Source organism: Cyclopterus lumpus, chromosome 5 (genome assembly GCF_009769545.1).
Source record: "Cyclopterus lumpus isolate fCycLum1 chromosome 5, fCycLum1.pri, whole genome shotgun sequence".
Classification (NCBI taxonomy): domain Eukaryota; kingdom Metazoa; phylum Chordata; class Actinopteri; order Perciformes; family Cyclopteridae; genus Cyclopterus; species Cyclopterus lumpus.
The window spans coordinates 22386389-22414310 of NC_046970.1; the positions used below are offsets into that span (position 1 = coordinate 22386389).

Genomic DNA, 27922 nt, shown 5'->3' on the forward strand with positions numbered 1-27922 from the left:
TGCAGGCCTTGGGGGTCATGGATCTGTGCGTGACCATCAAAGGGGTCTCCTTCCTCTTGCAAACAGGCATGGGCATCTTGGGGAACGCGGTGGTGCTGCTGGCGTACGCCCACATCATCTACACCGAGCCCAAGCTTCTTCCCGTGGACATGATCCTGTGCCACCTGGCCTTCGCCAACCTGATGCTGCTGCTGACCCGCTGCGTCCCCCAGACCATGACCGTGTTCGGGATGAAGCACCTGCTCAATGATCCCGGCTGTAAGGTGGTGATCTACGCCTACCGCATCGGCCGTGCGTTGTCGGTCTGCATCACCTGCATGCTCAGTGTGTTTCAGGCGGTGACCATCGCCCCCGCCGGGCCCCGTTTGTCCAGGTTGAAGCCCGCACTCCCCTCCCTGGTGCTCCCCACCTTTGCGGGACTGTGGCTCCTCAACATGGCCATCTGCATCGCGGCCCCTTTCTTCTCTATGGCTCCACGCAATGGCACCGTCCCTGCCTTCACCCTCAACCTGGGCTTCTGCCATGTGGACTTCAGAGACCACCTGTCCTACGTGATCAACGGAGTGGCGGTCTCTGTGAGGGATTTCGCCTTTGTCGCCCTGATGGTGGGCTCAAGCGGTTACATCCTGCTGCTCCTCCACCGCCACAACCGGCAGGTGAGAGGGATCCGTCGGTCTCAGGGTGCCGGGGCGGAGACCAGGGCGGCCAAAACAGTGATCACCCTGGTGGTCCTGTACGTGGTCTTCTTCGGGATCGATAACGCAATCTGGATCTACATGCTGACGGTGGCGAAGGTGTCACCCGTGGTGGCTGACATGAGGGTGTTCTTCTCCTCCTGCTACGCCTCTCTCAGCCCCTACTTCATCATCTCCTCCAACAAGAAGGTCAAGGCGAAGATCGCGTGTGCAGCTGAGCAAGACCAACCGTCCGTGGACAATCAGGCGTCGAGTGACAAATGACGCTCTTTCTCTGTTTTGACAGGCCGTTGACTAACAAGTCAGCAGAGTTGTGTTCACAGACCTCATCGTTTTCTACACTGCTGCAAAGATGACATTTACTGAGACAGTGGACCCTTTTAGAAAGTGGTAGAGACAGTCGTGTCTTTCAATGGTGTTACAGGGTTTTCTCTTATAGATAGATAGTTACTTTATTATATATTATATTTATATTTCCATCAACAGCACAAATATACTGTACCCTGCTATGTGTTTTGTGGTCATTTTGAATGTCGGCATTAACTAAAAAAACACACCATCATCATTATTACTGAGCTGAAACAAAGTAAATTAACTTCAAGAAAATATGGCAAACATCCCCTCATTATAGCTTCTCAGTTAAGAGGATTTGATGCTTTACTTGATCTTACACTGATGATCTTTATTAATTAAGGATATCGTGGTCATGCTTTTGAACATGTCACACGGTACGTTTTTTGTTAAGCGTGGTTCAGATTGGGGGGGGGGGGTTGGTCAAAATATTTAAATTAGCCTGTTTAAAGCTTATTAAAATAATGACCATCAAAATTCATTCACCATAAATATATTCTCGATATTATGGGAAGGGCTTTGAAATTGAAATTCTGGGAAAAAAGACAACTTTGCAGACTTTTTCTGGTGACTAATCAAAAATCTTACAGAGCGGTTGCAGTATTTCTCCAGAATTTGAAGATTACGCTTTTGGCAGCGAGATTTTTTCCAGACTAAACTATTAATTGAGATGGTAATTGTTTGAATAATAAATCATTTAAATAATTGCTATAATCATTGTTATCATATCCAATATGTTGCTGTCTCAATCTTGCTGTGCTGTGATTGGCTGAAATGTTAGGAATAACTGACCTTAGGGTCCATTTAGTCCGTAGTACAGTCTTTCAGGCAGCCCTTTACTACTTTTAGTGTGCGACAAGTTTCATCAGACAAAGTGTTATGTTAAAACATAGTGCACAAATAGTTAAGACGACGTCTTAGAAAATATTAGTGGTTTATTGTCTCAATCTTTAAAAAAAAAAAAAGGATTCTGGAAGCAGCCCAAACGAGCGCAAACTCCGCCTGCGAGACAGCGCTTAGGTAATCAAACAACCCACGATAGCACAACAAACCCCGGAAAAGGGAAGCGGAAGACTGAAACAAATGTGGGACAAAAAAGTGAAGTTTGTGAAGTACCGAGTGACAGTTACCTGGAATAAACGCATCGATAGCTAGACACATGTTGACGAAGGAAAACGTTTTAGAAATGTAACACCCACGAGCCACCAACCAAGCGTCAGTTGTGTTGAAGCGAGCCCCCCCCCCTCGTGTTTGACAACACGACGCCGCTGAGATGACGAAGACGTACTTGACGAGCGGTTTGTGATGATTATTAAAGCCGTTTCCAGTTTGTGGCAAATCAACGCGCACTGTTTCCCTTCAGGTGAGTTTCCACCAGCCTGCTGCTAACGTTTCCCCGGTTACAGCGGCTCAGTTTTTACCGTAAACGGACGTTTGCCTCGTAACGAAACCAACCGTTGGGGCGCGAGGACAGCTAACGTTGCGTTCAGTTTCCTCTGTTAGCCGTTGTTTTTTTCTATTATTATGTTGTTTTCGTGCAGTGGTGGAAGAAATACTTAAAATGTTATATATATATATATATATATATATATATATATATATATATATATATATATATATATATATATATATATATATATAATATCACTTATATGACATGTGACCTGACTACTTAATATACTGCAGGGTAGCTTAATATATAATAACAAAGCATAATGCACTTGTTGATTATATGTTGTGGTAATAATCTGAATCTGTATGTAAAGTAACTGCAATGCTGTCTATATAACAAAAACATATATAGTGAAGTACAATATACAATATTTCAAGTATAGCATAAAATGGAAATACTCAAGTGAAGTAGCTCACAATTGTACTTTTAAATACTGTATTTGAGTAAATGTAGATGGTTACATTCCACCACTGCTTATATGTCAGTTGTCTGTAACCCCCCCTGCACCCGCCCCCTTGTTTTGTTTGTTTAGTGAACAAATCTGGATTACTGCCCAGTCCTCTCTGTTTCCTGCCCTCTTTGTGAAATGTCCTGACTGTGACTTCACTGGTTCCAGCATCAGATGACAATGGCCAGAATAGCCTGGTATCAAGAGAAGGTAACACACATATTTACATGTTCAGTTGTTAACATGCTGTTTTATCCAAAAAAAACAATTAAAATAAGAATCTTGAGGTAGGTGGGTAGGTAAGACAAAATATACTATTTTGGGATGCTATAAGATACATTTACATTTTTTATGTAAAAAAAAAAACAACAACAAAAAACAGATTTTATTTAATTGGAAAGTTTTATATCAATAAAGGCAAATTATTTGACAGGAGCACGGCTCGAGGATCAACAAATACAATTTTTTGTTATCTGTTTACCTTTTTTCTGGTTTCGTATGGCTGCGTAGAAACCAAATCAAGTTGGGGGGGGGGGAAGAAGAGGCGTGACTTGTTCAACCAGTTACTAAATGTTGAGACATGTAGGGAGATATTTACTATGCCTGTCGGGGGCTCAAGGCTGCCGAGGGCACGAAATTATGCGTTGGTGTAATTTTCATGTTATGAGCCTAGCTGCATTTCACCCGTGTCAATAACATCTCACGGCAGGCTGTTTACGACTTGCGTTGACATGTCTGAAAAGCAGTAGAGCGCAAAAGAAAGTGTGTTCAGCTTATGGGCTTAGAATATTATTTACACTAGCTAATGATCTATTTAGAAATGTCAGTCTCATATTCATTCATTTGGTATTTTCTGCCTTTAAATGTCAGAAGAAAATGTAATTGATTAATAACATTTCTAAATTCATTCCCAGTTTATTTGAAGCAGTTTTTAGAGCCGTATTCCTCAATGTATTTATTAAGACACTGATCAGCTCTGCCTCTCTGTTTCTTCAGTCTCCATAGAAACGAGTAAAAAAAAAAAAAAATACAATTAGATTTAAGTGCAATTGATTGTACTAATTCCCCATAAGCATGAGACCAAGCAGAACCTTGGTGCGGTAAATACAGACCCTTCGTAAATACTTCTTTTTTTTGCATCTTACACGATGTGCAGAATTAGAAATAACAGCTGGAGACAAGGACGACACAGAACAGTGCAAATAAATAGATACTGAAAAACTAAATTTGTACACGTGAAGGTGACTATATAGTGGATACACTGTATAGTATACACTGTGTAGGATTTATTTTAATAGTGACAGATGGTATGTAGCTTGCAAATTGTGCATGAGGGAAAATGCTAGTAATGTTCTGTCGTTGCAACAGATCGGGGCCTACGATCAGCAAGTCTGGGAGAAATCTCTGGAGCAGACGGATTTAAATGTAAGACACCAGCAGATCTCTGTGAAGAAATACATTTTTTGTATCTTGTGCATTGCCACTAAAGCGAAATCACCGCTTAAACCTTTCACCTAGGGTTTGGACAGCCAACCAAGAAAGACTGGTCACATCAAATCAGACCTCATTGATGTCGACCTAGTAAGAGGTGAGCGTCAATGAGGAGTCGAATCTGTCGTTCGTTGGTTTGATAACAGAGACACTCACATCGTCTGCATACAGACAGCTGCACACCCACCAACATATTGTCTCTGCTGTCAGCTAATACCATACTATGTCATCAAAAGGACTTTGTATGGTCGAGGAATGTTGTCATGTCTATAATGGTGTCATTGAAGCTGTGTGAGCGACTTTCTCGTTCCTCTCCCCCCCCCCCCCCCCCCCCAGGATCAACATTCAGCAAAGCCAAGCCAGACCGACCCTGGACGGCTCTGACCCGGAAGGGTCTGGTCAGAGTGCTGCTGTTTCCGTTCTTCTTCAAGTGGTGGATCCAGGTGACCTCCAAGTCCATCTCCTCATGGATCCTCGTGCTGTATTTCCTGCAAGGTTAGCTCACCAGTTCGTTTCACCCTGGGGCTGCGAGTTTCTAAAGAAACACCCTAAATTTGATATTTAATTCAAATCATGACATCATGACAAGAATCAGGGCGCAAGTGACGGACTAAACACTGTGAACTGACTACTGAAAGACCTCGGTCCTGTTCATTCTTGTCTTTTATTGAAGATATCATTAAAACGGTTCTTCGGGAAGAGGTTTGAATGAATAGTAATTACTTCCTGAGCCGCTTCTATATTTCCATTAGCAATCATTTATGTGCTTTAAAAATCCACAGTGAATATATGGAGGCCAGCTATCATAAATCGACATGCACACTGAGTAAGGGTTTTAAAACGTAGCTAACAAAGAGTCCCGTTTATTGTATTGCAACAGTGACATTTTGAGTGTGTCGTTCTTCAGTTAAAACATGACTGCTGCTGCTGGAGGGAAATTTGGGCTATTTTGCTTTTAGAAGAATTCTTTCACACTACCAGAAAGAAAACATCTAAAGTACACATTTAGTGGATTTTTACTACATTTTGTCTGTTTGCATTTGTAGAAATCTCCTAAATTCACAAAATGTAGCATTGGATATTGCCTCATTTGCATATTTAACCATAGCATTTCTGAAAATACCAAAATATTAGAAATACCAAAAATAATGTTCTTATTATAAGCATCTTTTAGTACATCTTTTTGTACCCTGTTCACCTGTTGTGTCTCCCCTTAAAGATTGACTGTGCTCAGAAACCCATTCTCGATCATTAAAGGAAATAAATATACGTGTGTGTGTGTGTGTGTGTATATATACACATATACATATATATATTTATAAACAGTGTGTGATGATATGTACCCAATTCAGTACCTCCATTTGTCTCATCTTACATTCATTTATGTGCAACAGTAAGCGTGTTAGCCATCACACCTGAGCAACACAAGAGAGAGACCTCATTAATAGGCATGAATCCTGTTATAATGGCTCCCCTCGGGGACCGTTTTGTTTGCTGTTGCCAAATGTTTTGCTCCTTTCAGTGGCAGCACTGGTGCTGTACTTTGAGGTCCCTGGGGCGAGTGCCAGCGAGGTGTTTGGGCCCATGTGTCTGATGCTGCTGCTGGGTACCGTGCACTGCCAGATTGTGTCGACTGAGTCCAGCCGGTGGCCCCCGGGCAGTCCAGCTGCCAGCTGCACCACCAGCCCTGCTCGCAGACGGAGGTTGTGTTCTCATTGTTAGGCACTGCACACTCATTTGCCTTAACAAACACACTCTCACCTCTTGGCACGTGCGTAAACACGAATAAACCCCAAGGACATTCTTTCATCAACCTGAAGTTATTTCATGCAGTAAAGCCTCTCTAATACTCTCAAAACTCCTGTTGGTTTTTTTGAGCTAATTTTTTGATGCTCGCCGTAAATTTACAATCTCTCGTCTTTGACTGTCCGTTTTATTTATTCCGTCTCCATCAGGCCGAGGAAGGGCAGAGTGCTGAAGAAATCAGAGGAGAAGACTGACAACGGGGACGCGGTGCAGCATGGGCCGTGGCAGTTTGAGGAAAGCCAGCGACTGTACAGGAGCGAAGAGCGGAGGGTACAGTCACTCGTCTCACTAGTCAAGCTCAGTGCCGTGGTGTGAAGCAAAGAAGGAGCAAACTGATGACTAGTCAAAGTCAGTCAATAAATATAGACGGGGTGTACTGGATATGTAGTAAGAATTACAAGCCGAGTGCCTCATAGTTCCATTATTTTTAAGAGAAGAAAGAGATTTAGAATTGCTATCTCTAAAACTAGGCATCACTCACTTTTATTTGTGTGTGAACTGTCCCTTTAAGAATCTGTGGCTGTCTAACTGATCTTTTTGTTTGTTTGTTGCTATCTAAATATCCCTACAAAGGCCGATTTTTATTCTAACCTGAATTAATAAAAGATAAAGATTAATACCTGTATCTTTAATGCATTCGATGAACCTCCTCGACTGCCTAGAGCTTTAATAAATAAGAACCTTTGTTGACGTGTTTTTATTTACTCCAGGGCTATTGTCAGATGGTCTTGTTATTTTGTTAATTTCCTGTATTACAGCACTGAGTTCAACGCTGCCCTTTTAAAATCCATTCTAACTGCAGATTTAAACTAAATGTACATTCAGCAAATCTTTTTTAAACCCACATTTACATTGAAGTAAAATGTCAATCCGCTTTTGAAAAAAGCCCGTTTAAGTTATAATATCTTATTCTTTATTTTTCATAGATGATGCCATTCAAAAATGATTAGTTATATGAACAATTCATATAACTAATTCCTGCATGTTTTGTAATTCCTCTTTTAAGATATACGCGTCTCAATATTCTCTCGCAGGCAGCAAGAAAATCCGGATTTGGGGCATCCGACGAGCTCTCCAGTGAGGAAGAGGAGGGGGTTCAACCAGTGGAAGTAATCCTTCCTAAATCTCATCAAGAGAGGCACCCTGAATCAACGTGGCCGACTTCTGCACCAATGCCTTCTGTTAGGAAGAGAAGTCAAAAGTCTAACCCCCCATTGAGAGCTCAGGTAAACCTCGTTGTCACACTGTGAGTCACTGAAACTTTGCATCAGTTGCGTGTTCCTCGCATCGAACAAGCAGTTCAGAATGATGTGAAACTACTCCTTTTGTATACTGACAACAGGAAGGGGCCTCCGTCAAGGTGAAGCCCAGAGAGGTGGACCGCCTCAGGCCGAGCGAGGGCTCGCGTCCCGCCTCCGACACCGATGACACACTGTGGGAGGAGCTTCTCCAAGGGCCGGACTCCGCCTCCACGGGGAGCAGCGACAGCGAGTCGAACGTGAGGTTCAACGCCGCCGGCATGGCTCTCCCACAAACCACCACTCTGAGCAGTGATGACGAGAGCCTCCAGCAGGGAATCGCCGGAGTAAGACCGTCTTAAATACTCTTCGTGGTGTCTCAAACTTGTCCGACAGCGTTACAACTTTATGACGTTCACGTTAAATGTACGTTAAATACGAGCCGCCCCGGTTGGTCTCAAACCCGTGTGAATCATTCACCGCATTTTCTTTACGCAACTGGATGTTGTTGTTTTTTTTTATTGTGTTTTCTTTCAGAGCCAGATGTCTTGGCTGCAGGCATGTCACCCATCCAAGGACCGTGTCAGTGCCATAATATGGGAGCAGGGCGAGTGTAAGAAGGCAGACATGTCCGTATTGGAGATCAGTGGGATCATCCTCACGCGGGTACACATCATGCTCTTTACTTTGGTATTCATTCTGTGGGTGAAGATGGCTTTTAATCACACGTGTGGTGGGAAGATCTAAAAATATAAGTTCAGTGATGAAATAAAGTGACAGATAACATATTGAACATTTAGCTGTCCGACGTGTTTAATCACTTGTAGACATTAGAAAAAATACACAAACGCAGACTGTGTTCTTTTTGACACAATCTTTTTTTACCGAGTTTGCTGTAAAAAAAAAAAATGGATTTGCTGTTATCAGCATGACAATGTTTGCAGCATAAAAATATGTCTCTTTCTCTCTCTCTCCTGTTTCTCGACAGGTGAAGTTGGTGGAGCAGGGTATGGGTTACCTTGTGCTTGGCGGGCTGATGACCGCCACGCTGGCACTGCTCCCCTTTGCCTTCCACCTGGCACATCGTCTGGACATGGCGCTCCTCGGCTCCCTGTCCCTGAGGCAGCTGGGCGAAGTGGCGGTGGGGCGGCGCGACGCCCAGGTCTACGTCTTCTTCTTCGTCACGATGGTGCTGAGAGTCGGCCTCATAGGACTGTTCTTCTTCATGATGTGTGTGGCCGAGAGGACGTACAAACAGGTAATGTCACAGTCAAACAATTGAATACAGAGACATGATACGTACTGTGAGCTTGAACTAGAACTGAAGCAGGAACAATGATTGTGTTATTACAGCTGAATTTAGTTTTTTTTTTATGTACTTCAATGAATTCTGACAGGATCTCATCCACCAATCTCTTTATTCACCGGTCTTCTCTTGGCTGGTCTTCCCTCTAGTGGCAGTTAGGAAACATTGAAACAGAAAGTAGCCCACTCGACTTGCTTTCCATCTCTGACCGTGTGTGTGTGTGTGTGTGTGTGTGTGTGTGTGTGTGTGTGTGTGTGTGTGTGTGTGTGTGTGTGTGTGTGTGTGTGTGTGTGTGTGTGTGTGTGTGTGTGTGTGTGTGTGTGTGTGTGTGTGTGTGTGTGTGTGTGTGTGTGTGTGTGTGTGTGTGTGTGTGTGTGTGTGTGTGTGTGTGTGTGTGTGTGTGTGTGTGTGTGTGTGTGTGTGTGTGTGTGTGTGTGTGTGTGTGTGTGTGTGTGTGTGTGTGTTGTGTGTGTGTGTGTGTGTGTGTGTGTGTGTGTGTGTGTGTGTGTGTGTGTGTGTGTGTGTGTGTGTGTGTGTCCATGTTTCCGCAACAGAGGCTCTTATTCGCAAAGTACTTCAGCCACATCACTTCAGCTCGCAAGGCCAAGAAATCCGAGATCCCTCACTTCAGGCTGAAGAAGGTCCAGAACATAAAGATGTGGTTGTCGCTCCGCTCTTTCCTCAGGGTTTGTCTTTCTCCCGCTTTTAACTCTTTGGTTACCGCACGTTGTTTTCACCGCCACACGCGTTGTGTTGGCGTCTCGTCTTTGCTCGTGACGGTGAACTTGCTTGTTCGTTGCAGAGGCGAGGGCCGCAGCGCTCCGTCGACGTCATCGTCTCCACCATCTTCCTTTTGGCGCTCTCCATTTCGTTCATCATTTGTGCCCAGGTCAGTGCACATCTTGTTTTGATTTTGTGCAACTTACTTCCTTATTTTCATGGCTTCCTCATTGTCGTGCTGGGAAGAAATCGTAGGACTTATAAGCTCTGACGGCCTCTCTGCGGTACACGGCCAAGTTAAACACTGAAAAATGATCAAATGACATTAAACTCGGCATTTCAACTATCAAAACTCATTTTTAGCCTCTTATTCTCAGATACTCACAGGCGTACGCACGCTTACATCTACACGTCATGTCAAAAGGGGGTTTGGGTTTGCTACATAAACCAATACGAAGGTTAATTAGACCATCATTGCAAAGCATGTCAAAGTAAAAATATACCGTAATCAATATATTAAGATGTCTAATTATTATAGCAAAATTATTGCCAACGATCTTTTGATTCTCGTCAATATATTGGTTGTTTGTTTCATCTTTAGATAGAAATCTGATTTAAAATATTGATTTAAAACCTCTGAAAGAGGTCGTATCTGTCGAGAGAAGGCAAATGTAATAATGTTGGTGGGAGTTTGGAGTAGAGACAAAAAACAAATAACAGGAAGGCAGAGAAATCCTAGATTTCCACAACAACAAAGTGCCGGTGGGACCAGTATGAGTGCCGTTGTTTTTGTGGCTCCTCCTCAGCTGCTGCACAGCCACCAGACATTCCTGGACTCTCTGACCAACTGGGAGCTGATGGTGTGGGCCTCCTCCCTCATCCTCTTTCTCTTACGGCTGGCCACGCTGGGCTCCGAGACCAACTGCAAATACAGCAACTCCTCGGTGCTGCTCACCGAGCAGGTAAGCACCCGTTCAATGCCGGTTTAAGGAGATTACTGTGATTTTTTTTAAATTTTTTATATTGCACCATTTTTACAGAATGTAAAACTGCTTCTTGGTTGCAGATCAATTTGTATCTCAAGATGGAGAAAAAGCCCAACAAGAAAGAAGAACTCAATATCGTGAACAACGTTTTAAAACTGGCTACAAAACTGATGAAGGTAAGAACATAAATTGTCCACACAAGAGTGGCTTTATCTGAATTATTGTAGTTGTTTTGCTTTGGAATACAGTATTTCTACCGCAGAGCCCAAACTTTACTCTCGTGATTATTTTTCAAGATTAATATATTGTAAATATTTGTATTTTATTCCTGTCAAAGTATGACGAAGGCAGTATTTAACAATAGTGTTTCCCCAGATCCTAAACCAAGTGTCTTAATAATGATAACTCATTGATACTGTGTCATTTATATATGACCGCATAGTCGACTTCACTGCGAGTCATTTTACAACTGAATAGTTTTCTATAAGAACAAAACCGTCTGAATCGGTTTATTTTTAAAACAATGAACGAAACAAAAAAAATATCCTTTTGCCTCCTTACTAATCTTGAACTCTGCCCGAAAGTTAGAGCACAGAATAGCATTTAAATTACAATTTAAAAGTAAGGCCTCGTTCTGTTGGCCGTGTAGTGAATATATTTTAACACCACTGATATCATGGCGTAAGGGGTTCAGGCGGCATAAACTGCAATGTTCCTGGTCATCTCATTCTCTCTCTCTGGCACGATCATATGCTCAACAACGTAATCAGCTTCTATGCGTCATTTAGGATTGACTCAAGACATCTCTAATAATGTAATACTGAGAGGTATAAGAACTAACTCGCTTGCATTGTAATTAAATTAGTTTTATTTATAGCGATGGCCCGACCCGTGACATGTCTTCCCTCTTTCCTCCTCCAGGAGCTGGACATCCCATTCAGACTGCTGGGTCTGACTGTAAACCCTCTCATCTACAACATCACCAGAGTGGTCATCCTGTCCGCCGTGTCCGCCGTGGTCAGCGACCTGCTCGGCTTCAACATCAGAGTGAGAGTCTTTCTGCCCACTGTTCAAATACACGGAACTGATTGTGAAGTTTCATTTTACTCTTCACGTAAAGCAGCATTCAGCCTGTCAAGACAAGGAGTGTGTCCTCTGCGCCTCTAGAGGGAGCTTTCTGAATTTTTGACAGTTGCATTGTGGGAAATGTGGGATCTGGTGGGGGTTTTTGTGCTTGATCAGGAGACTAAAACTCATGTTATTTATTTTTTTTAATTGCTCTCCTTTGAATACCCCGACTTTCTAGAATTACAGTAATAAAACATTGAAGTTGCCGTTAAATGCAAATTGTTCAAATTTTGCATTTAAAGTTGCATATCACTAACAAACTATTGGTTTAAGTAGCCTACAGGGACATCTTAGAAATATCTTACCCTCAAGGTCATCTGGCCAATAAAGTCATCTTGAGAATTTAAGATGCATCATGATCTTTTAGAGCTGCAATAAGGTGTAATTTTGAACTTTAACTTTGGCTCTATATTTATAGGGATGAACCACAGTTGGTATATCTTTTCATCCTCTAATGACAGTTTTATCTCTTCTGCTTCATTTCCAGCTGTGGAAAATCAAGCCTTAATGTGAGAACGGCCGGTCACCGGAGACCAGAAACTCCCCACGTCTGCTGCACACAGCGTCTCATCTACAAAAAAGAAAAGAAAGAAAGAAAGAAAAGTGCAAACCTACTGACTGTGTAATCATTGTCCGTGCCTTCCAGCTGAAACCTCTGTCCCTCGAGTTTCATGAGTCATTCGCGAGCCCCGAGATGCTCCGACAATCGCTCACACGCCGTTACCGGCTGCTGAGGTCGGAGATCATTTCAGGCTTCTGTGGCTTCCACGTTTCCAAATGTGTACAGATGTGCGAACGCGACATGAACCGCGAATGCAGATGTAGATATTATTGGCGTATTCATTGATGTTTCTCATCAGTTTTTAACATGTAAATCTAAATGGGCTGCCGGCTTAATTAAATGAATTTTTCATAGGATCTAAACTTTGATTTGAACCTTTTGTACTATTTAATAAGGAAACCTTGTGATTGTAAGTGGGCTTTATTTATTTGGGGTTCTGTTTTAGACCTTGTAATGGTACCTGTAAATCATAACTCTGTGACCACTATCTATATTGAGGGACCATTGTTGAATGAAATGACTATGCAATGCTTGTATAGTTATATGCTGAAAAGAAATGTTTAATAGAGGTGAATAAATGTGTTTTTGTCATCCACGGGTCAAAACATGTCTCTTTTTTTTTCCCACACTGGGTTGCACGTCATCCTCTGCAGAGCTCTTATTGTGTTGAGTGCATTGACGTATGGTCTATTATCAACGTTACGGTAAGGAAAGGAGGGGACAGCGTGACGTAGAGGCACACCTCCCGGCTCGGAAGGACACCAGCCGGCCCGAGGAGGCACCAAGGACAAGCCGACCAGACTGGCTCCTCCGGCCGCAGCGGCGGGTGCAAACTCTCGGTCCGGCAAACTGCGAGAGATCCCTCTCCCCCCCCTCCCCCCGAGCCCTCCCCCTCCCCCCTCCGGCGTCCGCAGAGGCTTCCCGTACCCGCACGACTCGTGTTATTATTTACATATCGATCAGGTAAAAAAAAAACATAATAAATGCGATGCTGTCGTCAACGCGTCCTGTATAGAATATGTTTGATACGCGGATCATGTTGTTGTGCATTTTTTATTTTCGTTTTGGGATTATGTTAATGTGTCTGGTGTTGTTGTCGCATGAAGTCAGTCACCGCGGATGAAGAGGACATTATTGCTTACTCATATGTAAATACGGTGCGTTTAAGCCAATCGGATTGCTTCCCCTGTGGCAGCATTTTCATGCTTTTTTATTATTTTTTTTTGTGGAGAATCCACAGCTTTGTGTGCAATAATATCCCGTTCTATCAGAGATGCATGTGAGTAATATGCTGCATTATCTGACTCCTCTTGTTTCAGCCCAGCTTGGAGAAATCCCCCTGCTGAGACTCAAACAAGACCCTCGTCATGTCGAGCACTCAGATAGACAGCGGCTCGGCTGAAGCCAAGAAAACAACAGACATGAGAATGAACGAGAAGAAGTGCTGTAAGTAAAAGTCCACGAGCTTCCCACAATAACCACATTTAAAATGAGTTATGCTGCACGAGGAGTCTACAGGTGCTCCTGTGACACGAAAGCCTTGCATTGTTTCCCTCTGGAATCGAGTGCGACGCCTCCATGTGGTTTCCACTCTTCTTGAAAAGGAAATTGCATTTCTCTCCCAAGGAGGTTTCCTCCTCCTAATTTATTTAGATCCACTGGTGATGTTTGCGTCTAAAGAGACAATTGTTTTTAGTCCAGTGCACACGTGGCCTAATTATTATTTTATCCTGCAGCAAAATGCCCTTTTTCTTGCAGTATTTTCACTGGTTTGCGTTGAAGCGCAGGCAAAACGTTCACATTCATGCAGCGTTTTATCGTGCAGGTGACTCCCACTGGAGGGGCAGACACCATATAACTGTGCTAACGTGCTGTATACCATCTGTCCCCCCGTGTAGCATGGGCCTCCTATATGACAAATTCTCCAACGGTGATCGTAATGATCGGCCTGCCTGCCAGAGGGAAGACCTACATGTCGAAGAAACTCACGCGTTACCTCAACTGGATCGGAGTCCCAACCAAAGGTACAGGAAGTACATGACATGTGTGACCCAAAAAAAAAACTGTTTTCTCTCTGTGTCTCTTTCAATTTCCCCCCCCCCCCCCCCCGACCTTTAAATCACAATCAAGCTCTCTGCACAGACTGTAAATCATAATCAATATGGCCATCGTGTCATGGGTGTCCTATTTAACTCAAAATACAGTATGTTGTGGTCTAAAAAAACAAATTTTAGCGATTTTAAATCAGATTTTTTTTAATCTAAAGATGAAACAAACGACCTAACCGATATATTGACGAGAATCAAAAGATCGTTGGCCATAATCTTGATATATTGATTACAGGTGAAACTGTATATTTTTACTTCGACATGCTTTGCAATGACGGTCTAATTAACCTTCGTATTGGTTTACGTAGCAAACCCAAACCCCCTTTTGACATGACGTGTAGATGTAAGCGTGCGTACGCCTGTGAGTATCTGAGAATAAGAGGCTAAAAATGAGTTTTGATAGTTGAAATGCCGAGTTTAATGTCATTTGATCATTTTTCAGTGTTTAACTTGGGCGTGTACCGCAGAGAGGCCGTCAGAGCTTATAAGTCCTACGATTTCTTCCGGCACGACAATGAGGAAGCCATGAAAATAAGGAAGTAAGTTGCACGAAATCAAAACAAGATGTGCACTTGTTTCACGTCATTACTCCAGCACATTCATATATTATCCATCCATCAGTACGTCTACCAACTTTTTTTTTTTTTGTGTTCACAGTGTGACAGAGCTTTCAGTTTTATTTCTCTTTTGGATATTAATGCCAACATTTCCCCGGAGTAACATGGGTCTGTTTGGTATTCTGCAGCCTCCACTGCTGCGTCTGTGACTACGCTGTTTTAAGGCCTGCAGTCTAAAAAAAAAGAAGAAAAGATTAAGAATAAAGATTCCAACTGTCTCTCTCTCTCTCTAACTTTCCTTCATGGTCATAATCAAAATGGAGTTTGTCATTCACGGCTAATGTAAAAATACGACAGGCATCTTGACGGCATCCCAGCGCTGAATCGTGACCTAGATATTAAACAAGCTGCCGCTGTCACTCTGCAGCTGACACAAGCCCAAAGAAATACCTCAAATAAGACCATCATCTTTTTTTGTCTTAGACTAGCAGCCTTCTTGATGAGCAAAAAGAACACGATTCCAACGACATAATACGACTAATACCTTCTGATTTCTGACATTTTCCACGTCGTTTGATTGAATAAGAATGAGAGTTTCCATGCATGTGCTCTCTCTCTCTCTCTCTCTCTCTCTCTCTCTCTCTCTCAGGCAGTGCGCTCTGGTCGCCCTGCAGGACGTGAAGGCGTACCTGTTGGCGGAGGGAGGTCAGATCGCGGTGAGTCCTCTCTCTGGCTCTCTGTGTCTCAATGTTGACTCATTTCAAAAAGCAAAAAAAAATAAAAAATATCCAGACCAGAGAAGGACCACATCATACATGAGTAATACTTTAACCTCCATTGTGTTTATTTTTTATTTATTTTTGTAGGTGTTTGATGCAACAAACACAACAAGAGAACGACGTGACCTCATTCTAGGTTTCGTGAAGGAGCATGCGTTCAAGGTCAGAATTTCTTTTTAGGGGGGGGGGGGGGCTTTGGTGGAAAATAGCCGTTGATATTTAAACAATGTGCATAGAGCAGTTTTCTAGACTTGGCCTTTAACTCCCAAGATTATTTAGAGTCGGCTGTTTTTGTGTTTACCGTATATCCCTAAAGTAGCATAAATAGAAGAGGAGTAAAAAGGTTAGCGGACGTTTTAATTAGCTAATCAATTTAGTTTAGAACATAGATAAGTACTTTGTGGAGTTTTTGACCACTAGGGGCACTATGGAGCAATGCTTTTGGAGCAATGCACGTTCTGCTTCCTTGGTGCTCCACTGAATTGTACTTTTTTCTTCTTCTCGTAATGCACCAGGAAATGCAGAGAAAAAGATGAATGTAAACAGTTCAGGAATTCACACAATTAATTTTGGTGAGAGTAGGTGAATGTAAACATCACATGTTTTTGATTCCAAGAGAAACTCCTCAGGGTGCCTTTTGAGCTCTGGTGTGGAAACAGCTGATCACGTGACCTGGGGTTGAGTCGATGGACAGTTTCAGGACACTTGTAGAAATGTTGACCCCTCTTTTCCCCAACAGGTGTTCTTCGTGGAGTCGGTGTGTGACGACCCGGAGGTCATTGCTGCTAATATTCTGGTACGATCTTATGTCCCGTAGGACATTCAAATGGTTTGACTGGGACTTGTGACTCGTCTGGGTCAAACCCGTAATCTATTAATCTTCACACTTATCTGCAGTGTTATGTGAGAACATTGTTTGAATGTGCTGCACAGGAAGTGAAAGTGTCCAGTCCGGACTACCCCGAGAGACACAGAGAGAGAGTCATGGGCGATTTCCTCAAACGAATCGAGTGCTACAAGGTTACTTATCAACCACTAGATCCAGATGATTATGACAAGTAAGAACTGATCACATCCCTTTAGCTTCTATTTGTTTTTTAAACATTATTTAATACTGTTTGCATTAAAAAATAGAAAACACATGTATGTATGTGTGTATATATATATATATATATATATATATATATATATATTATATTATATTATTATTTATATATTATATAAATATATAAATTATATATATTATGGAATATATATATTATATTATATATAATATATATACTATTATATTATATATATATATATATATATACACAGTATGTATATACTTTGGAATATTTTTTAACCAAAGCAGTAAAATTGATGGTGTCGGTAAACTAAACTATCTGACTTACCTCCATGATTCCTTGGCCCCTGCAGGGACATATCTTTCATCAAGGTGATGAACGTGGGCCGGCGTTTCCTGGTGAACCGGGTTCAGGACTACATCCAGAGCAAGATCGTCTACTACCTCATGAACATCCACGTGCACTCTCACTGCCTCTACCTGTGTCGGCACGGCGAGAGCGACCACAACGTCGACGGCCGCATCGGAGGCGACTCTGAACTCTCTCCCCGAGGGAAACAGGTTCTCTTTTCATAACCCTCATTTTTATTAACTCCCATCGGTGGGATGAGGTGTACTTACCTGCAAACAGACGGGTGATGGGAATTCTCTCTCTTTTATCGCTCGCATCCAGTTCGCCCGCGCCCTGCGAGACTTCATCGAGGAGCACGAGTTGTTGGATTTGAAGGTGTGGACGAGCCAACTGAGAAGAACCATCCAGACTGCGGAGGAGCTGGGCGTCCCTTATGAACAGTGGAAGATACTCAACGAGATCGACGCGGTCAGTCCCGTAATCATCGGACAGTCTGCTCAAGATTCACGGATTAACTATATTTTATTCAAGTTTTTCTTTTAGATGCTGTAGCCGGAGGAAACGGGGCTTTCTGATAATATGTTACGCAATATCAGTTGTTGAGGAAGCATTCAGATCCTTTACTTAAGTAAATAAGTAAATCTTGAACTGAAAATCTTAGTTAAGTATGAAAGTATAATAAAGAAAATATAGTTAAAGTATTAAAAGTAAAAGTACTCAATGTAGAAAATGTCTGTCAATAGATGTATCTATGAATAGTACTTTAATTTATGACAAAACATCATATTTTAAAAGCTATTTGAATTCACAAATCTGAGTTTGTAAATTAACTTTGAGCGTTCAGATAATTGTAGTCAAGTAAAAAGTACAATCTTCTGAGATGTAGTAGAGTAGAAGTAGAGGTGGCATGAGAAGAAAAAGACTTGAGTACCGCAAATGTGTACTTGTTATATTCCGTCACGACACAATTCCCAAAATGAAAAAGGCTTCAGTGTCGAGGACAAAGACACAACGGGGGGTTTTTTTCCAGCATACGGCAACAAAAGGCCTGAAGAAACCAATATTTTCAAGACAATCCGGCAATCTTAGGCGGTGCAACGAGGGATATACTACTTTATATAGTCGAGAATATGAGTTAAAACCCCAATTAGTTTTACCCTTAAAGGTTCTTCACACGCCTGATTACATAAATATGATGCGTTTCAGTCTGTATGCTGGTTTTAAAACATGTGAAACTGACATTATTCTTTTTAAATAATACATTTTCTTTATGTAATCTCCACGTGGACTATATTTAAATTCTGCACGTTGTGTTTTCTTGGCAGCGAAGTAAAAGAAAAATGGCGTGGAAGCTTTTTGTGTGTGTGTGTGTGTGTGTGCGCAGTGAAAGGACACGCACCTCTTTACTTGTTGCTTTTGACATTAAGAAGAACGCTGTTGTCCTCCTCCAGGGAGTGTGTGAGGAGATGACTTATGAGATGATCCAGAACTCGTTCCCAGAGGAGTTTGCCTTAAGGGACCAGGACAAGTACCACTACCGTTACCCGGGAGGGGAGGTGACCTCACGACACACCTTCCATACAATGAAGTGATTCATCTTCGTTTAAAAGTGTCCTTCTGTGGTGGGTTTAAAGCTCTCTCTCTCTCTCTCTCTCTCACTCACTCGCTTCTCTCAGTCCTACCAAGACCTCGTCCAGCGCTTGGAGCCCGTCATCATGGAGTTGGAGAGGCAGGGCAACGTGTTGGTCATCTGCCACCAGGCGGTGATGCGCTGCCTGCTAGCTTACTTCCTGGACAAGAGTGCAGGTCACACACACACACACACACACACACATACACACATCACCCCACCAGCAGACGATAAGACAACTTCCCATCCTCTTCTTCATCCCATAGAAGATCTGCCATACATGAAATGCCCGCTCCACACAATCCTCAAGCTGACCCCTGTTGCATACGGTAAGCCTTTAACCTGTGGCTCTCCGTATTACACCATAACACTGATTATTTTTTTACCGCATTATATGCATGTATTTTCTTTCCCCCCCCCCCCCCCCCCCCCCCCCCCCCCCCCCCCCCCCCCCCCCCCCCCCAGGTTGTAAAGTGGAGATGTTTTATCTCAACGTGGAGTCAGTGAACACGCATCGAGACCGGCCTCTTGTAAGTCGCTCTGCGTCGGGCATGAATGTGATGCCAATTCTGTTTTATTCTCCCTTCCCCCCCCCCCCCCCCCACCGTGTGAGGCTTTGCTGCCTTGAATCCCTTTTCCCGTATCCCTGCTTTTTGTCCTTTCATCTTGAACCCTAATTAATCAGCCTGGCTTCAGCTGCAATAAACGTTAATTTTTTTGGGGGGTTGTTATTTTACCGACGGCTGATCGTGCCACCTTGCTCGGCTGATCTGATCATTATCATTTCTCTGGTTTCAGCCTGATATGAAGATTGATTTTGAAAAGTGTGTGTGTGTGTGTGTGAGAGCTACTATCCCTTTTTTTTAATAAATCTTGATAGCAGCAAGTGTTTGTCTGTCTGTGCAATCAGGACTGCACCGTTTCGGCTCATTAATGTTTGGTGTAATAACGTGGCAGAAACAGCTGTGTCCGGTCAGGTGGCCCCACCCTTGGGTGTTTGTACATTCCCTCATCTTTTTTTCCCTTAACACTTGCAGTATTTCATCTCCTACCAGGATAAAAACCCGCTGGACTCTGCTCTCATACATCGGCGGAATAGTTACACGCCCTTGTCCAGTCACGACCAGGTCAAGCGTCCCAGGCTCTACAGCGCGGGCAACCAGCCCTGGCTACCGCTCGCCCCCACCCCTTCAGCGCTGATGCCGGAGGGACGGCAAAGCCAAGTTAGTGCCTGTAGCTCCGGGCTCGCCCCCTCTCTAAAATCCGTCACCGTCTACTGTACTCAGTCACCAACCCCACCACAGTTGCAACCCTGTGTTTGGCATCCCCTCGCCTCAGTTTGGGATCCTCTCGACGATTTAGTGTCCGTGTTGAAAACGGTGTATGTAGGATCCATTCTCTCTCTCTCTCTCTCTCTCTCTCTCTCTCAGGGCATGTCTTGGATCTTGAATGGGTCTTTTTATGTTGCGCCTGTCTGTTTCCAAAGTCAGATGTGTTGTCTTTGCATGACCTCTTGCTTCACCACTGGGCTGTCTCTCTCTGGCTTGAATATGCAGAACAGCACAGCCTCCATGGGATAGAAAAGACACACACACACACACACACACACACACATCAAAGACATCTTGTACTGTATTTTGTCACAACTACACATTATTGGCTAAACCTAACTTTTTATAAATCTACAGTGATGATTCCATTTTTTAAAAACTAAATCCCATTTGAGAAAATTAACACGCTATAAAAATGACGGATGTCAAACTTTTTTTTAGAAATGCATATTCATATGTGTACGTGTTGTATATTTGTGGGCCTTACCTTGTGGGTACAGTGCTTCAGCCCCTCTCCACATTTCTATCTCTCTCTCTCTCCACTTCCTCTAAACCTGTCTCACAGCCTCGGACAGGAAGCAGTTGTCTGTGAGTATTTGGGAGATTTGGTACATGTAGCCCGCCCTTCATTTTCTTTCCCACAATTCGACTCATGTCATAGTAACCCATGTCACATTGTTGTCACAGCGGTGCATTTTCTTTATGTTTTCTAATCTTTCCGGTTTCTCTAACCATTGCACTTCAATGAGAACGAAAGCTGCCGACGGCTTTGTTTCATCTCTTATCAAGAAAACTATCGGGCGCTGATTCTGTTGTAGTTTCATAAATGGCCGCGGCAACGTAAAACTCTTTGATCATGGCATTTATTCGACACCTAGATATACTTCTAAATGGGAAAATATTGTAGGAAATCTCAGGCTATTTAAGTATTGACTTCCTCATTATTATTATTATTATTATTATTGCATAAAATAAAGGCTCTACTGCGTATGATGCTCGGAGCCAATCATCCAAGGGGTCAGAATGTGATTTATAATTAATCACTTCTTCAGAATGTGCTAAAGAAGAGTCTCCACTAATGGGGACTGCCACATAATGACCTAATCTTTCAACTTAAAAGACTGTTTACTTCCAATCCAATGGGATCTGCTGCTGTATGGCATTGATGTGTGAACCTAATGGCTGACATTTTTTCTTTTTCTTGAAGGAGTCCCTGTGTGAAGGAAGCGACTTTGACAGCCCCGAAGAAACTAGTGTCTGTGTCCGCTTCTGAGTGAAGACGAAAGCCTCTTCCTCCACGGCACAATGTGGGCAACAGTCCTGGGATCAGTCATGAATCAAAGGACTTTTTCTTTTTTTAAACCAAACTTTTGAAAATGATGGGTTAACTTTACTCTGCATGCCGAGGCTGTGAACTGGAAGCCTTATCATTAGTACCATAAGCACTTCTGCATGTGGGACGAAATCAATCAATCAATTAAAAATAAAACGGGCAACTCATCATCATTGTAAATATTGCGATGCCTAACTGAACTTAAAGTATATTGATAGCTCTTCTGTATGAATGTAACAAGAGCAATTGTGTGTAACTATGATGAAAAAGCCCATTTTCAGTATTAAAACTACAATATGTTATAAAGTAGATGCAGTAAAGATATTTTTATAATATGAATACCTTCATATACCCTGCAAACAAGCTGTAGATCTTATCAAATGTATTCAGAGCTATCATCTATTATGTCTTATGTTATTTGAGAGAATGTACTTTTCGGGTTCTGAAGGAAATTCACATATGAAATGTCTTGTTTGATAAATACATTGGTGGACACACTGTGTGCCAGAAGCAGATTAAAAAAAAACCTTAGTATTCTGTCAAAAGCTGCCATTTCATAATGTATACAAGCTAGTGTTATCTGTCACAATGTTAACTAAATCATAAATCAGTTAATGCATTGTTCGTCTTGCCTGTATATACGAGGAAGGGATATTGTGCATCAAAAGCATAACACAAACTTGTATTAAATCTGTTAATGTATTTTACCCTTTTAAATTCTCTACATCAGCCTAGATATACTTTACTTAATAATAGACAGTGACACAAGTTCCATTCTATGACTGTAAGTTTTGACTGTTGCTAAGTTGTTCAATCAGCCTACTCGTGCCTTTTAAGCGGTCAATAAAAGTGAATTTTGAAGTGACATGAATTTATTCCCCGTAGAAATAAAGGAGACACTCGGCACGTAATATTTTCCAAATGGTTATTCTATTATTTGTGACCTTCCTTTAATTGTTCTTTGTTAAGTACTTCTTTTTTTTCACACCCCTTAAAGAACTGAATAAAATATATATAAATAGCGTTGCTTGATACATATCAGGCCTTAGAGTGGAAGAGGTCAGGGTCGTTACAGTTTGTGATTATGGGACAGATGGGTGGAAAACCTTACAAAATGATTAAGTCAACTGTTAACTTCTTCTTCTTTATGCTTAAAGTGGTGTTAATTTGGGAAGAGTATTATTATTATTACTTATTTTCTGCACTAATCCAAAATCTAATAGAATAATCTCATTGGCTTTTTGTCGAGGGAACCGGTGCGACGCTAACTTTTGTTCCAGAGATAAGAAATCAAAACATTTACGCTAATAACTAAACACCCAACCTTGGAACGGTCTTTTTCCCAGCAGTATGTGTTTAGATAAGGCCTGTAGTTTGTTGAAAAACAAACTAATAAGTTGTTAAATTAATATTTATGTTTTTAATGAGGCTGAAATACAATAGTTTCCAGTTCTTTAAATTAATGACAGTCCCTTTTGTTATTAGGGAATTTACGGTAAAGTGCGTGGTTTGTCGGCCATAGAGCGTCATGACGTCGTAAAAATGTAAACTGACGTTTTCCACGTCAGTCTCCCACTGGGTGTTTATTGTTTGAGGCTGGGCTGCAGTCAACTGCAGGTAAGAAGAAGAAAAAAAACAATAATTTAGCTCGTTGACATGCCACCTAAAGTACCATGTATGTGTATATATATGTCACTTAGCAGGAGACATGATTTACCTGGTTGCCTAGTTACCTGGATGTAAAAACGGTCCACTTGTGGATTAGCATGCTAACATTAGCAGATGATACTGGCTAGCGAACACGTTACACGTTTGTGTTTGTTTGTGAGTCCGAACAAGTCGCGTTATGTTTCGTTCATGGCGTTATTTGTTCAGGACAAATGTGTCGATACCTCCCACGGCAGTTTTGTGTTAGTTACACGACAGTTGGCTCCACATAACGCCGCTGTTGTGTCTCGCTTGGCAGGGAGCTCCTAGCTTAGCCCACTTATCTCTCTGCCGTTTTACTAAGTCACCAAGAACAAAGAAAACAAAGCAATGTCGCTGTCATGTGTTTTTACCCAGCTAATGCTGGTCGTCAGCAGTTTTATTGTTATGCCGGGTCCATTTAGAGAGTAGCATTATAGCACCAACACACTGGTTCTGGCTCTGTTGCATAGGTTAAGCTAACACACACAATTAGCAAGCTAGCTAGTACAACTAGTTAGCTTCCAGCTCTACTCGGTGAATTCCGAACTGACACTAAATAACCACCACTAAGCACGCGATAAAGTGTAACTTGAATTTATGTTTTCTGAAAGGGTAAAACTATGTTTTCACAGATTCAGTTTAATCCCCATACCGATTGGTTACATAGAACGTTAAAGGACATAGTACTCCACTTTTCAAGTCGTATATTGTTGTTATTTAGTTAATTATTGGTTAAGTTGTGCTTCTGATAGATGCCATATTTATGACATTCTTTAAACAAATTTCCCTGGGGATAAATAAAGTATCTATGACGCACTTTTTAAAAAAAACAACATTTATTTTAAATAATACAGTAGGATTTCTTTTTTTTTTGACATACTATACCATTTTTTGGTAATTCTTTCCTCATGCCGTACTACACAATTATTTTGTTATTGCTTTTTATGGCATGCTAAATATTATATTCTTTATGACACTATTTATACTATGACATGTTTTGGCACTTTTTATGCCATGCTACACTATGATTTACAAGTGATAGTTTACACATTATTGGCACATAACCGCCCTTAACGATTCCATTTTTCAAAACTGAATCCAAAGAAAATCCCCAAAATATTCGACGATGTTGTACATTTATATATATTTTGTCTTGTGGGTACAGTGCTTCAGCATCACCCCGCTCCACATTTCTATCTGTAGCTTTCCTTTATGGTAAACTGTACTCTGACATACTAGCAATACATATTACTGTTAAGCATTATAATTACAGCAGCAGAATTGAGATTATCCTTGGATATGAATACAATTTGATAAATTCTATTCAGGATTTTAGTCATTAACCAATGTAACTAATAACAAAGTTGATTTTAACACTCTTTTATTAATTCAGATGTCCAGAAAGGGTCCTTGATGGCTACAATCCCTTGACGACAAATGCTTTGGTGGATGGGCGTACCGAATACCTGCCGTCTTACTGACTTGTTGTCATGTGTTTTTCTAGGCAGGATGTTGCGTCTTCGCTGTAAGACCAAAAATGGCAGCCACATAATGCAGGGCTTGACTCATCAGTCCTGTGTGCAAGAGCTGAAGAGTAAGGTGGAGGAGCTGACCGGTATCCCCTGTGATGTGCAGAAAATTATGGTTGGGTATCCACCCTCCAGCCTTGATCTTCAAAATGGAGACGCTCACCTCAAGGACTACCCCATCAAATCAGGCATGTTATCAAACATCCAGATAAATTCACAGCAGTTATTGTTCATATGACTATTGTATTATTTGATTACATGTTTTCAAGACACGCCACGACTGTTATGACTCGGCGAACATTAAGTACGTTTTAGAAGAAATAACCATGAAAATGATGGACTGTGTTCTGTGAATTACGCAGAGCATCTGGGACAGTTTCGCTAAAGAAAGTTGCTGTTTTTTAAAAATTCTTTAATGCTATGAGGAACCTAGATGAAAGTCAGTTCACCTCATTGTCAAAATGCTGAACTGTGTTGTCTCCCCCTCTACAGGAGACACACTCATAGTTGAGGAAGAAAAGAACAAGCCAAAGCCTCCTCAGGATCATCCCACTGTGACTAAAGCTCCACGCCTGGAAGCCTCACCCACGCTGGCCCGTCGAGTGGTCCCAGCTGACAACTCCTGCCTCTTCACCAGTGTAAATTATGTGGTGGAAGGTGGTGTATATGACCTCGCCTGTGCCCCCGATATGCGAGGCCTCATCGCCCAGATTGTATCGAGTGACCCCGCGGCGTACTCCGAAGCGGTGCTGGGAAAGACCAACGAGGAGTACTGCACTTGGATAAGACGCGACGACACCTGGGGGGGAGCCATCGAGGTGTCCATCATGTCCAAGTTCTACCAGTGCGAGATCTGCGTGGTGGACACTCAGACGGTCCGAGTGGATCGATTCGGGGAGGACGCCGGCTACCACAAACGCGTGCTGCTCATCTACGACGGCATCCACTACGACCCGCTGCAGAAGGAAACGCCCGGCTCCGACGCTCCGCCCCACACAATCTTCTCCACCACGGACGACGTAATCCTGGCGCAGGCCCTCGAGCTCGCGGACGATGCTCGCCGCAAGCGTCAGTTCACGGACGTTAACCGCTTCGCGTTGCGCTGCATGGTGTGCCAGACGGGCCTGGTGGGACAAAAGGAAGCCCGGGAGCATGCCAAGGAGACGGGCCACACCAATTTTGGGGAAGTGTGAACACTGTTTTTGTCTTTTCTGCCTCGTTACAAATACAAATACAACCACAACCCGTCTGGAGACTCCGTTGGTCTCTTGTCAATCTGCTTGTGTGATCCTCTACCTCACATTGTCCAGCGACATCTAATGGAGAATCAGCAGAACACTGTGTTCAGCCTCTAACCTGTTTAGTATTTCTTTTTAACTGCTGTCAGTTCTCATGGTCCGAAACACGACTGCAGTACTCGGATGTCTTCAAACCATATTTTTAGTCTGCTGGGATGGTTTCAAGTCGGTCAGACTGGGTCAAGTAAAATATGCAAACCTTTCTTAGGATATGTTTTAATCTCTTTGGGTTACTCGACGGCTTGGTTGTATTGATGACTAACCAAATGGCAGCTCACATATTGCCAATTAGAAAATGCACCAAATTGCCAATACTTACCTGTGACTGACTAAACTTATATTTTATAAAACCTCGCTATCTGGCTCTAGAAAGAGTTTAAAACAACCATTGAGAATTATTTGCACTACGATGAGATCCTATTCACTGTTGTCTTAAGCGCAGCACACAAAAGAATGACTTATCATCATTTTGGTTACGTAGCATGTTTTTCTTTTTGGACTGATTCATGTCAAACTCTTCCATTTTAAGAAAAGAAAAAAAGAAGATAGTTTGGTTAATTGTAGCTGTACGAATTGTTGAGCACAGTTGGGCTGTGTTCATGCTGAACTAGATTGGTCTTTATTCAAACGGGACATCTCTTTGGATCTACTGAGCCGTGGGATTGAGGTTATGCATCTTCAAATATAATAACGTTCAGCACCCAAAGTTTGCCTGATTTACTCATGTCTTTTGTTTTTTGTGAACTTATTTTAGATCAGGCAAAAAAAATAATGGTGCCGAAACAACATTTTACAAGTTCTGTAGCGCCGTTACCCCTTATGGGTACGACAGTATTTCAGGAGTATATTATTTTAACTTTAGTGTCATTTTCAAGTCATCATGCTGTTATCTTATAAAAAAATAAAAAAAATTAGAGTATTGTTTTTATGCTGCTGCATATTGATTTTAAACACTAAAGAGTGATGAGGGGTTTGTATTTCAGGACACAAGTCATGGAGAGGGTGGTGGCCGAGTGAGTATAAGACGAGCTGTATATCCTCCTCACTTACGACGTTTACTGTTCAGGTACAGTCCACACATCATGTACTTATCAGCATTAACCATTTGTCTTTTGCAATTTAAATGTTCACCTTTTTTATACTTGCAGCCCAAAAGTATTTCTCCACGAGTCGAAGACCCTTTGGTTTAATATGTTGTGCATGTTGTCCAAAAAACACAAATGCCATTTTGTTCCACTGTCTTTTGCACAACTGGAGCATGTTTTCACGTTTAAAAGTCGAGCAGCATCATCATCATCATCTCCTCTGAAACTCACTGCCTGTAAGGATGAAGCATTCATTTACTTGTGTTCAACCACGGGTCAAAGATGTTAAATTGAAGGAGGACATTAATATATTTTTGGGGGTTAGCCCACATCTTTATGGCCTCATGTTGTGCAGAACCTGTGTTTCTACTTCACATATCTGTGATGGCAATATTGGGAACTAGTGTGTGCGAAATAATTTAAGTTTAACAATGGAGGGGACTTGATTTGGGTTTGACTTCGAGATGGTGTTGGATATTAACAAAAGGAAAAGCTCAAATGAATTACGATGTATTATTTCCTCTGTTGCCTTTTCTGTAGTTTTTTTTTAAATTTAATTTTAGGAGGGGTTATGGATTTGTCAGCTGACTCAAAAGTGAAACTATTGAAATGGCTTTGTTGTATTTTGTATTCACCAAGTTCTCAAGACTCTTCAAGGACAATAACGATGAATGTTGCACACAAAGCACTGCAGAATAACTGGATTTACTTGATTATTTTTCAGTGTTGTCACAATTAAAAGTTATAGCCGACGTGTTTGTTATACGAGTCGTTTTGTATCAACAAATGCCTTTTTTTTTGTGTTTACTCCTGACGCCATTTTCTTATGCCATGGCACTGATGTCTATGTGGTCCTCAAAGGAGGGAGAACTTTTCTCTCTCCTCGTGAGCTACTAACAGGAAGACCGATGCCCAGGAAGAGAGTTGGTGGACAGAGAGCCCAGTGTTGGACATTTTCCAGGTAGAAGAGGAATAATATTT

The 27922-nt window shown here is 42.1% G+C and overlaps 4 protein-coding genes across 11 annotated transcripts; all 4 read left to right on the plus strand.

Annotated features, from left to right (window-relative positions):
* LOC117730309 (olfactory receptor class A-like protein 1) lies at positions 1-959 on the plus strand. Its single transcript, XM_034531912.1, has one exon. The coding sequence runs from the start codon at positions 18-20 to the stop codon at positions 957-959; it is 942 nt and encodes a 313-aa protein (XP_034387803.1). The 5' UTR covers positions 1-17.
* Positions 960-2075: 1116 nt separating this feature from the next.
* On the plus strand, positions 2076-12779 carry phtf1 (putative homeodomain transcription factor 1). The gene is made up of 17 exons (XM_034531903.1): positions 2076-2409; positions 3032-3157; positions 4316-4372; positions 4466-4535; positions 4775-4933; positions 5961-6141; positions 6394-6514; positions 7279-7470; positions 7587-7829; positions 8020-8148; positions 8471-8740; positions 9343-9474; positions 9591-9677; positions 10315-10470; positions 10575-10670; positions 11416-11541; positions 12110-12779. The coding sequence occupies exons 2-17, from the start codon at positions 3122-3124 to the stop codon at positions 12128-12130; spliced, it is 2076 nt and encodes a 691-aa protein (XP_034387794.1). The 5' UTR covers positions 2076-2409; positions 3032-3121; the 3' UTR covers positions 12131-12779.
* A 160-nt stretch (positions 12780-12939) lies between these two features.
* pfkfb2b (6-phosphofructo-2-kinase/fructose-2,6-biphosphatase 2b) lies at positions 12940-22201 on the plus strand. 7 transcript variants are annotated; one of them, XM_034531910.1, is made up of 16 exons: positions 12945-13147; positions 13504-13630; positions 14083-14208; positions 14735-14831; positions 15499-15565; positions 15716-15790; positions 16368-16424; positions 16562-16686; positions 17048-17255; positions 17368-17514; positions 18498-18602; positions 18723-18852; positions 18943-19005; positions 19142-19206; positions 19732-19899; positions 21215-22201. In XM_034531910.1, exons 2-16 carry the CDS (start codon positions 13552-13554, stop codon positions 21278-21280), a joined length of 1578 nt encoding a protein of 525 aa, XP_034387801.1. In that variant the 5' UTR covers positions 12945-13147; positions 13504-13551; the 3' UTR covers positions 21281-22201. The 7 variants fall into 7 exon arrangements, with proteins under 7 accessions (XP_034387798.1, XP_034387801.1, XP_034387799.1 ...); XM_034531908.1 differs by having other exon boundaries at positions 12959-13147; positions 19714-19899; XM_034531904.1 differs by having other exon boundaries at positions 12987-13147; positions 19714-20057.
* Positions 22202-22861: 660 nt separating this feature from the next.
* Positions 22862-27693, plus strand: yod1 (YOD1 deubiquitinase). 2 transcript variants are annotated; one of them, XR_004609524.1, is made up of 4 exons: positions 22862-22957; positions 24534-24746; positions 25051-26922; positions 27005-27693. XR_004609524.1 is itself a non-coding variant. In XM_034533604.1 (3 exons), the coding sequence occupies exons 2-3, from the start codon at positions 24539-24541 to the stop codon at positions 25749-25751; spliced, it is 909 nt and encodes a 302-aa protein (XP_034389495.1). In that variant the 5' UTR covers positions 22862-22957; positions 24534-24538; the 3' UTR covers positions 25752-27693. The 2 variants fall into 2 exon arrangements, 1 of the variants encoding a protein (XP_034389495.1); XM_034533604.1 differs by having other exon boundaries at positions 25051-27693.
* The last annotated feature ends 229 nt before the right edge of the window (positions 27694-27922 follow it).

What these genes read in the sequence shown, in the direction of transcription:
- LOC117730309 (XM_034531912.1), top strand. Translation starts at nt 18, where the DNA reads ATGGATCTGTGCGTGACCATCAAAGGGGTCTCCTTCCTCTTGCAAACA.
- phtf1 (XM_034531903.1), top strand. Translation starts at nt 3,122, where the DNA reads ATGACAATGGCCAGAATAGCCTGGTATCAAGAGAAG. An exon ending in TAGCCTGGTATCAAGAGAAG is followed by an intron (nt 3,158 to 4,315) that starts GTAACACACATA and finishes TCGTTGCAACAG; the next exon opens with ATCGGGGCCTACGATCAGCA. An exon ending in TGGAGCAGACGGATTTAAAT is followed by an intron (nt 4,373 to 4,465) that starts GTAAGACACCAG and finishes CCTTTCACCTAG; the next exon opens with GGTTTGGACAGCCAACCAAG.
- pfkfb2b (XM_034531904.1), top strand. Translation starts at nt 13,552, where the DNA reads ATGTCGAGCACTCAGATAGACAGCGGCTCGGCTGAAGCCAAGAAAACA. An exon ending in GAAGCCATGAAAATAAGGAA is followed by an intron (nt 14,832 to 15,498) that starts GTAAGTTGCACG and finishes TCTCTCTCTCAG; the next exon opens with GCAGTGCGCTCTGGTCGCCC. An exon ending in CGCATCGAGACCGGCCTCTT is followed by an intron (nt 19,207 to 19,713) that starts GTAAGTCGCTCT and finishes TAACACTTGCAG; the next exon opens with TATTTCATCTCCTACCAGGA.
- yod1 (XM_034533604.1), top strand. Translation starts at nt 24,539, where the DNA reads ATGTTGCGTCTTCGCTGTAAGACCAAAAATGGCAGCCACATAATGCAG. An exon ending in GGACTACCCCATCAAATCAG is followed by an intron (nt 24,747 to 25,050) that starts GCATGTTATCAA and finishes CCCCCTCTACAG; the next exon opens with GAGACACACTCATAGTTGAG.